The sequence below is a fragment of the Calidris pugnax genome, unplaced genomic scaffold (genome assembly GCF_001431845.1).
Source record: "Calidris pugnax isolate Ruff unplaced genomic scaffold, ASM143184v1 scaffold186, whole genome shotgun sequence".
NCBI classification, from domain to species: domain Eukaryota; kingdom Metazoa; phylum Chordata; class Aves; order Charadriiformes; family Scolopacidae; genus Calidris; species Calidris pugnax.
Window position 1 is genome coordinate 1,569,107 of NW_015090994.1, and position 10,609 is coordinate 1,579,715.

Here is a 10,609-nt window from a genome sequence, read left to right on the forward strand (position 1 = left end):
TCATGGTGTGCCCAGTGCAATGAGGCTTCTCTCCTGCCTTTCCTTTTTGAATCTTAAATCTTCTCTCCAGGAAGGCAGTTATTCAGCAAGAGGAGCAGCCTGCCCACCCTCTTCACAGCACTAGGAAGAAGCTCTCTGTGGGACACGTGGGTCTGACTATCCTCAGACACAGTAAGTAATTTAATTTGGGCCTGCTGCATCTTAAGTCAATAGACTATTATATAAATGGACTGGTATTAGCTCTGTTTGATTTTTCTCTGTGGCTGTTTTCAAAAGAAAGGAAGTATTTCTGTTCAGTAAAAACTGAAAACGCCAGGTCAGCAGAAAATCACTGATTCCTGCCTTTGAACTTTTCTGTAGCTCCAAGTTGAAGCATAAGCTGTATAAAGAGCAATGTCCAGTATTCAGCCCTGTCCTTAAACAGTCCTTTGCTCAGTGTCTGTTCTGAACCCTGTTCTGAGGCCTCACTCCTCCCCACATGTTGGGGACTGAACATACCATATTTAGACTTTCAGGTTTTCTGAACCCTGTTCTGAGGCCTCGCTCCTCCCCACATGTTGGGGACTGAACATACCATATTTAGACTGTCGGGTTCTCCTGTAGGGCCTGCACACATATATACTTATCTTCCAATAACCATAAAGCCAGAGCTGCCAAGAATAAAAAAATGAAGCTGGCAGAAGCCAAGAGTAGCCGGTACAACTAAAACTTGTGCTTAAAATCCATTTAAAAATCTGTTTCTCCCCACCCTCTTCTACTTCCAAAAAGGTCTCTTCTCTGGTTGGACTTGTGAGCAGGTTATTTTCTTGACTGGGAGTACAGCTGCATGTGGCCCTGGTAACAAACCCACTGCTTTTTCCAGCCTGCTTAGGCAGAGATTAATCATTACATAATGCTGTGCCTTAGGAGGCAATGGAGGATGTGTCTGGAAATGCAATAAACTGGCAAAAAAAAGGTTGCTGTAATTGTCAGGAGACGGCGATAATTGAACACTTTGTTTGTGTTAATAAACGAGAAGCAAGACATAAAAGGTCTTAAAAGTGAATTCACACAGTTATGATTCATTAGAAAATTATGACCACATGGGAAGACAGGGCAAGGAGAAGGGAGGATTAAAATACTTTAACAGACAATTTGTTTGTTAAGGCTGGAAAAGATAGTTTATTCCGAGTTACAGAAATTCAGATAGATACCTTTAAAACCTTCTTAGCTATGTAATTTCAATGGAAAATTGAAAAGAACAGCTTAGGTGAAATAATGTAAATGAGATTTCCACAGATGAATCTGAGTATAAACATTTTGAGCCATATTCTTCGTGTTTATAAAAATATCCTTTCAAAGTAAAATGGCTTTTTAAGTAATCGAATACTTAAAAACTGTATCAGAAGTTAGACTCAAAACAGACTTCTGGAGTGGAAACATCAACTTTAAACACAGGTTGTGTTTCTCATTTGTGGTTGAGGTTTCTTTTTGTGAAAATCAAGTAAAAAACCCCTAACTATTAACTTGTGCACAAGTAGTCAGAATTTATCTGCGATTCCTTTAAATTTTTGTTCTCCTTGCATGAAGACAATTAGAAATAGAAGGCAAAGTGGATCCTCTGCTGCAACTTGGAGCATTGTCCTCCCCCTGATGATCTAGAGCCTCCTCTTCACCGCCTTTCGGCGCAGATGAGGTATGGCTGTGGCTGTAACGTCATGCCCAATCTTGGCTTGAGATCTGGAATCACCCCGTGAGGGAAACACAGGTGAAATCGTTGTAGCAATGAAGTGAAAAACAAAAACATTTCCATTCGAGCTAGTTGTTCTCCAAGACAATGTCTTCTTCCTGGATTGAAAAGAAAGTTTTGAAAAGACTTCAGATGTGCTCAATGACATTTTCACTCTGGTTATGAGTAAGAATGGTCTTGTAATAAATAAGAATGACCTTTCTTATCCTCTTCTGTATGGAAGGTGATACTTTATGGCAAGAAACAGATTTGAAAGAATTTGTCTCTCTCACTAGACAAATGCCATTGTAACTAACTCTGTCAAATTTATTTAGATAAGCTATTAGCTACTTTATCTTGTCTTGAAGTGCCAATTGGAACAGTGATTTTCAGCCTTTGTCCCCTGCTATTTTCTTAATTACATCTACTGCCAATCATCATTATCTGGCAATTATTATAACTTGTTAAGCAGAAAAATATGAAACAGGTCTGGATAATGCCTTTAAAAAATAATTCTCATTCCACGTATAACTAGTTTCAGTGAGTAAATGTGGTTGTGGAAGACACAGATGAATGTTGCCTTTAAAAAATAATTCTCATTCCATGTTTCAGTGAATAAATGTGGTTGTGGAAGACACAGATGAATGGATAACAACCTCTGGACCTGGTAATGTCAAACAGGCAAAAAGAAACATAAAGAATACACAATAAAGATAGACTTCATCAAATCTAACTTTGACCATTTAGAACGTTGTGCATCTATTCCAAGGGATTTGTCTTGTCCTTCTATTTTTTGGAGAAAGAGTATCCCAGGTACATAAACCAAGGTTTAGAACATTGTGCATCTATTCCAAGGGATTTATCTTCTCTTGGGCCCTTCTATTTTTTGGAGAAAGAGTATCCCAGGTACACAAACCAAGTCACCCTCCACGCAAGGCTATGTCTTTCTATGGGCTGTGGAGGTAGCCCTGGCCATTAGCTTAAATGGAACACTTGATTTTTAAGTTGATAATCATATGTAAGGTAAATTATCCCCTCCTACAGGCATCAAAAGACAAACCCATAATGTTTTAGGACTGCCAGAATATTTCTCAGGACAGAATGCAGAGCTACATGCTGACGTTAACGCTAGTTCTGAATAAAATCTGCAATTTCTAGTGCTGATCCAGGTGCTGAAATTTAAAAGTTAGTTGTGTAAATCACCAGTATGTCACGAATTTAGCAGCAAATTACTATTAATTGTGAAATTAATAACACATGTACTGCAATGATATAAAATGCATAGAGTCCTCAGATAAAAAGATATTGTGCTGTCTTTTTTGTTAGTTTATATAACAATGACCATATCTACATAAAAGTTATTATGCTAAAACGTGTTATGTCCAGAATGCATTATAATGAATATCTTTAAAACAGCTGTTCCATCAGAACCAGGGATATTTTATATCATTCTATCTGTTCCTGATTTATTTCCATCACTTATAGATTACACATTTCTAGATTTATGAAAAGAAACAGTGGAAGGAATCACTCTTACCTAGAGAAAATGGAATAAATGCCTCTTTCTTGACAAACTGCCCGCTGCCATCCAAAAATCTCTCCGGAAAAAACACTTCTGGGTTGCTCCAGTATTTTTCATCAAAGTGAACGGAGTAGAGGTTTGTGATGACCGTAGTGCCTTCAGGAATAGAGTACCCACGCACAACGGTGTCTTTGGAAGTTGCATGAAAAATACCCAGTGGAGCTATGTTACAGAACCGCAGAACTTCGTGTAGGACAGCCTCAGTGTATGGCATTTTGCACTTCTCCTCTAAGGCAGGCATTTTGTTTGGGCCAATGACTAAATCAATTTCTTTTTGAACTTGCCCTGTTAGGAACAGGAATAAAAATTGATGGTTATTGGGTAATATCCTTTATCTTTTAATTTAAGCTATAAAATACATACTTTTAAAACAATACTGAAACACAAAAAATCTTATCTAAAATATAGTATCCTCTGAGCTTTTAAATTTTGATTCTATATTCCTTATTCTGCTAGCAGGAATTAGTACTAGCATATATACCACAGGAATTAGTACTAGCATATATACCAGCAACCTTCATTTCATAAGTAATTATTCTCAGTAAAATCCTATTTTAACATACTTTTCTTTGCTTGTGTATATTTTTATTTCTGGAGCTCTTCAAAGCTAAAGAAACAAGTGAAAGATTGCAAAGATAAAGCACATCACATACGTGAGTGAACACAGATAACACTGACTTCAGCCACTTGAACTTGTCTAATTCTGATATGATTCTTTAGAATTGTCAGTGTAAAACCATTCACTCTTAAACTGAAAATACCTGATACAATACAGCGCAAGTTAATAGGGACAAAAGTCTGAATTTAACAAAAAGGAACAAATTCAATCACCGTTTTTTTTTAAGCTGTTTTTCAAATTAAGTTCACAGGTTATTCAATTAATCTCAAAGGCATTCAAACTGCCTCTTCTTTTTCCCCGATTCACTTTCTTTGTTGAAACTGCCAAACAGCTCCTAACTAAAACAAAGCTGGACTTTCACAATTCATGTGGAACCAATAAAGAAAAATTTGGGCAGTAGCAGAAAATTTCTACCAGAATCACCAGGTTTTTCAACATGACGTGATACCGTTTCACGTCAAAGTAAAGAGGTGAAAAGCAGCTTTGTGAAAGTACTACTGTGATGTAGTGGTGTATCAGTGCATTTGGACAGAAAAAGTCTAAATAAATGAAAGGTAACAGTATTTTTTATTTTTATCCAGATTAACTGATTTTGAATCCAAATTCAGAAACTGAAGATATCACAGGATCTGAACTTGTTCTAGGTGAGTGGATGCCTACAAAATCTGCCAATACATAGAAGACACAAAACTTCCAAGTTTTCTTGGTCTTTATTGAAAAACAGTATCTTGGTCAGATATTAATGGAGAAGGAATAAGGATGTTCTTATATTAAGATACGAATATTGTTTGTGAGCCAGGACAGACTGATCAGAAACTTTGGTTTAAGTGGACTTTTTTGCATTTGGGCTTTTTATATAATGTAAAGCATAAACACATTGTATTGACTAATTACAGAATCACAGAATGCTATGGGGTTCGTAAAGCATAAACATATTGTATGGACTAATTACAGAATCACAGAATGCTATGGGGTTGGAAGGGACCTCCGGAGATCATCTAGTCCAACCCCCTGCCAGAACAGGTCCACCTAGAGCAGGTCCCACAGGAACGTGGCCAGGTGGGTTTGAACGTCTCCAGAGAAGGAGACTCCACAACGTCTCCAGACAGCCTCTGCCAGGGCTCTGCCACCCTCACAGGAAAGAATCACAGAATCTTCTAGGTTGGAAGGGACCTTAAAGATCATCTTGTCCAACCGTCAACCTGACTGACAAAAATAGACACCCACACAACAAACAAGAAGCATCACCATCACTAAACCAGACCTCCCAGCACTACAGCAACCTGTCTTTTGAACACCTCCAGGGATGGGGCCTCAACCACCTCCCTGGGCAGCCCATTCCAATGGCTGAAAACCCTTTCAGTGAAAAAATGTGTCCTAATATCCAGCCTGAACCTCCCGTGGCGCAACTTGAGGCCATTTCCTCAGTGGAAGGAGGAGGAGGAAGTTCCTCCTCATGTTTAGATTGAATTTCCTATGTTCAAGTCTGTGTCCATCACCTCTTGTCCTGTCACTGGGATGTTCAAGTCTGTGTCCATCACCTCCTGTCCTGTCACTGGGCACCGCTTAGAAAAGCCTGGCCCCGTCCTCCTGACACCCCCCCTTTAGGGATTTATAGGCATTGATCAGATCTCCCTTCAGTTTTCTCTTCTCCAGGCTAAAAACACCCATGTCCCTCAGCCTTTCCTCGTGAGAGAGGTGTTCTGTCCCCTAATCATCTTGATAGCCCTAAATGCTTCATTAAACTGAAGTACCTATAAAATCAGATTCTAGTTTTTTCATTTTAAGAAGTGTTTTTCTTTTTTGGTAGATTTTCTTATTATACTGTGTAAAGTACGCAGACGAATCAGTGGAACTCAGAAGCATAAAAGCAACGTTTGCTTTTTTTAAACCCATTTATTTTAAACGGTCTGAAATGTGCTGACTAGTTAAAAATAGCAATTGCAATATTATGCTTCCACAATAAAAGTTATTGGCTGTACTTACTGACCTGCAGCTACATAATTTTAACAACTTTGAGGGACACACTTAAGAGGAATAGCAACTCAAATCCTGTTAGAACCTGCATTTAATCCTAGGCTAGAATGAAGTTTTCCTATTTTTAAATCTTTAGTCAGTTTCCTCATGTTCTATTAATTAATCAACTAACTAAAATAGTTGAGTAAACGGAAATAACAAAGTATGTAAGAGGTTACAGCTCTCAGGAGATATTTGAGCAAACTTTGGTTCTATTTTCTTAGCCAGATATTTTAACCAGCTCAGTGAATATGGGACTTAAAAAAAAAATAATATAATAATAGCTGCAATAAAAGAGCTTCAGTATCAACTTCTTTATTTAATCTGAATGATTTCCACTGTTTACCATATGTCAAGACCTGACATGCTGTATCAACATATTTTGATTTTCATTTTTTTCAAGTAAAGCTGTATTTACCCTCAACATAAATATAAAATTTGATCTCTAATTTTAAACTAATAATTAATTTTTGTCCACCCAGTTTAAATTAAAAATCATTGTAGCTGAGAAAATCAGAAGGTATAAAGTCATGCACCTACTACCATAAGAATAAAACATAATCTTTCATATGTAAAGATATCTATGCAGAACTTCAGATCTCAAGAGCCTTATAGCTAGGGGTAGGGATGTTAACCCCATTCTGAAATGATGATGATTGCCAAATAATTGATGTTGCACCAATATTCTTTGGTCAAAGCATCAATAGTAACTTTCCAAGTTACCTGGGCTGCTCTTTCTCCAAATACTGCAAGCTCAACTATGCACTCCTAAGGTTTTCATCACTAAGTGGAGGCAGTAAAACAAGAAACCTAACTGTTCACTTCCAAAATCCAAACTTCTACACAAAGTGGCTGGGCTGAAATTCAAACACCTATTGCTGTCTTTTTAAATTCTATTTTTGTTCTTCCAAAAGTATAAATATAAATGTCTATAAGAGATAAATATATTGTGAACTGACACACTTAAGGATATAAAGAAATGGTACCTAAACTGAACTACAGCCTGATTTATGCGTTTGCTGATGTTTTCATGGTTTTAATTTGTTTATGAATTTCATATTTATTTGCATTTTCTTATTAATTGTAAATTATATAGATTAGTACATCTACCAACCAATATAATTTATATTGATATTATATTATATTGATTATTTTATATTATATTATATTGATTTGCATTTTCTTATTAATTGTAAAGCATATAGATTAGTACATCTACCAACCAATATCATGCATCACAACACTAAACTTAAACATATTAGAAATACTTTATTAAAACTATTAAAGCTTCATAAAAATGTATTTATGAAATAACATGCTAAAATTTTATCATCATACTTGACTTTTTATATCCTCTTCATCTGCATATAAAACAAGCTTTTTACATCTGTCCATAGTATATTTGGTAAATGATACAATAGAATAATATATGCAGACCTTCCTTTTTGGTTACAACTATGGATCACTGCACCACTTTCAAAAAGCATTTTAAATTTGTGATAGGAAAGTGCGTCAGTTCCTCAAATGTCCAAGTTCTTACCTTGAATGTTCGGATAAAGTAATGCATCACAACACTAAACTTAAACATATTAGAAATACTTTATTAAAACTATTAAAGCTTCATAAAAATGTATTTATGAAATAACATGCTATCATCATACTTGACTTTTTATATCCTCTTCATCTGCATATAAAACAAGCTTTTTACATCTGTCCATAGTATATTTGGTAAATGATACAATAGAATAATATATGCAGACCTTCCTTTTTGGTTACAACTATGGATCACTGCACCACTTTCAAAAAGCATTTTAAATTTGTGATAGGAAAGTGCGTCAGTTCCTCAAATGTCCAAGTTCTTACCTTGAATGTTCGGATAAAGTGCCATAAATAACACTGCCCATCTTAAAACATTTGTTGTGGTTTCTGTCCCAGCTATGATGAGTTCTCCGACTGAGAAAATTAAGTTTTCTCTTGAATATGTAGACTCTGGATCATGTTCATTGCAATCCATCTCATCTAGATATGCATCTACAAAATGTCGAGGTGACTGTGGCTTCCTATTTTCAGAGACACGTTCAATAAGCTCATGAAGAAAGTCATAGACTTCAGCTGCATTTTTGAACAGCTGCTGGTGTTTCCCAAATGGCAAGATACCAATCCAAGGAAAAGCATTATATAAAAATACAGAAGCACTAGCAGCTAATTCAATATTTTCACTAAAAATCTCAATCATGTGCTGAAATTCAGTATCTTCATATGTAAAACGTTCTCCAAAAATAATCAAATTAGTAATGTTTGAAACAGCATTTGTTATCAAGTGCTTAAGATCAAATGGTCTGCCTTTGTACGTATCAATGGCATCAAGAAAAAACATAGATTCTTCTGAAATTTTGTGTTCAAAGGACCTTTGACCATATCCAAAAATTCGAAAGGTATTTACAGCTAATTTGCGATGTTCTGTCCATCCTCTGCCATATTTACTGTTCAGTAAGCCTGAAAAAATATTTTGACACAGTATTTTATGCAACGCTTTATTTTTCCCCCCATACGATAATAAAATAAAAAGATAATAAAATTAGTTAAAGAGACAAAAAATTACACACATCTTACTATGGAACATAGTCCAAGACTGACAATCCTTTGCAAATAGTATCTTTAAAGAAGTATTTTATGAAAGGAGATAAAGAAGTAGAGAAAATGGCTAAAGCAAACGTTTCAGGTGATCACAAACACATCTATAGGACAAACATGAGAAAATGGCTAAAGCAAATGTTTCATGTGATCACAAACACATCTATAGGACAAACATGGCATTTTTAGATAAAAGACATTAGCACTTACCTCCCATGTTTGTCAGCTTCTTAAACAAGGGAAGAGAAGGTCTATCTGCAAAAATTTCACTTTGATGAACAAGGCATTCTTTTACTGCATCATAGCCATTCAGTACAATGGCAGATATACCTCCGAGATCGAGACTGAAGATCTTTGGGGGGAGAGGAGGGAAAGAATTAAAATTGTAAAATACCATTAAAACCAAATCTCAACAACAAATAACGAAAACAAGGAAATACAAGTAATGAGAAAGTGAAAGAACACTACACATCAATGCAAAATACAGAGTTGAATAAACTTCAGCAGGGCACACAGGTACCCAGAGGTGACACAGCTGTGGCATCACACAGTAGAGTCTGTTGGGAGATGATTTACTCTGTCAAAAGAGAGAGTCAATTAGCCCACACTACCTTCTGTGATTTGCTGGGCACCTAAAGTGACCAGCTCTCCAAGGTAAGGACTGGGGATGCTTTCATGTATTCTTTCAAAAAAATGTGAATTTAGTGTGACAGTGCATATTTTTCCAAAAAAAAAATTGTAACGTCCCTTAACATTAGTAGATTTAAGTAGATATTAGTATAAGTAATTAGTAGTTTGTAACATCCCTTAACATTAGTAGGTATAAGTAGATATTAGTATAAGTAATTAGTAGTTATAAGTAGTAATTAGTAGTACAAGCATATACTTTCAAGTATATAACTAGATATTATTAGACATAAGGTATAATTTTTATATAAGAACTAGAAACAAAGTACATACATTGTCTATTTTCCTAATTTTGTTTTAGCAACCTTGATAGTTTCACTGTTATAAGGGCTCTTCTTTTTTATGATGTGACAAGAAAACAACCCTGATCTATTTCTGCAAACCAGATGTGAGTTTTGTATACTTTGACCACTGCTTATATCTTTCTTCCTATGACATACGTATTTTGAAAAAGAAGGTAATTGCTTTAATTGTGTTTTTCCAGAGCCTCCCAAATCCTGATCTGCTACCCTCAAGCTCCCCCAAATTCTGCAGGACCCTTGCTGACAGCAGGTGACTGGAACTACACACAGCACTAGAGGCAAGTAGAAAGTTTAGTTTATTTGATGACACATTTTCCTTCCTATTTCTATTCTATTTGCTTGAAACACGTTTACATTTTTCTAGGTGTTATAAATAGTTTGGATATGTACAGGCACACTGAACACCAAAAGGTGTGTGCATTTCTGTATGTGCACACATACACACTTAAAAATGCTAACACCTGCCTGCTTTTCCCTGCTAGATCTAGTTTGGACTTAATTTTTATGAAGCTTGTAAGCCTAGACCAGTTGCTGATTGAAAGAAACACCTGGTATACAAGAAAGTATGAAAAAAAATAATCCATTCTTATATAGTTATAGTAATTGACTGTAAGCAAATATTCCAAATACCCACTGAAGGAACTTGAAGCAACACATTTTCAGTGAAAATGCTGCATTATCTAAGTGCCTGCTATTCGGTTGTTAAAATTTTGTTACTTTTAAAGACTTTTAGGCGTGTCCGAGATTTGGGGCTGTGAAACAAGCCGGTTGCTCCCATGTGCGGCAGGACAGCAGTTAGAATATTGTACAAAAACCGCAAACCAAGGGCAAAGCCAGGGAAGCAGGGGGGCAGCTCCCCGCCCCCCCGACGGGCAGCTCTGCCCCCGGAGAGACAAAGCCCCCTCTCCGCCGCCGCTCTCCCCAAAAAATCTCAGCCCCAACGGCTCTCTCTCCGGGCCCCTTCCCCGGTTCCCGTTAGCCGCCGGGGGTGCTCCGCCCCCGCTGCCTCCTCCCCGGGGCGGCGTGACCCGGGACGGCCGCCCCCCCCCCCCCCCGCAGGC

At 36.8% G+C, this 10,609-nt stretch overlaps 1 protein-coding gene across 1 annotated transcript; it reads right to left on the minus strand.

The window, feature by feature from the left end:
- Positions 1-1,133: 1,133 nt before the first annotated feature.
- Positions 1,134-9,233, minus strand: LOC106895412 (vitamin D 25-hydroxylase). Its single transcript, XM_014954827.1, has 4 exons — positions 8,770-9,233; positions 7,789-8,421; positions 3,246-3,575; positions 1,134-1,827 (listed from the first exon to the last, which is right to left on the minus strand). Exons 1-4 carry the CDS (start codon positions 8,954-8,956, stop codon positions 1,652-1,654), a joined length of 1,326 nt encoding a protein of 441 aa, XP_014810313.1. The 5' UTR covers positions 8,957-9,233; the 3' UTR covers positions 1,134-1,651.
- Positions 9,234-10,609: the final 1,376 nt, after the last annotated feature.

Bases quoted from the DNA above. Each gene is read 5' to 3' on its own strand.
- LOC106895412 (XM_014954827.1), bottom strand. From the start codon at position 8,956: ATGGTATTTTACAATTTTAATTCTTTCCCTCCTCTCCCCCCAAAGATC. The intron at 3,576-7,788 runs GTAAGAACTTGG...TGTTCCTAACAG, and splicing joins ACTTTATCCGAACATTCAAG to GGCAAGTTCAAAAAGAAATT. The intron at 1,828-3,245 runs GTAAGAGTGATT...TTTTCAATCCAG, and splicing joins ATTTATTCCATTTTCTCTAG to GAAGAAGACATTGTCTTGGA.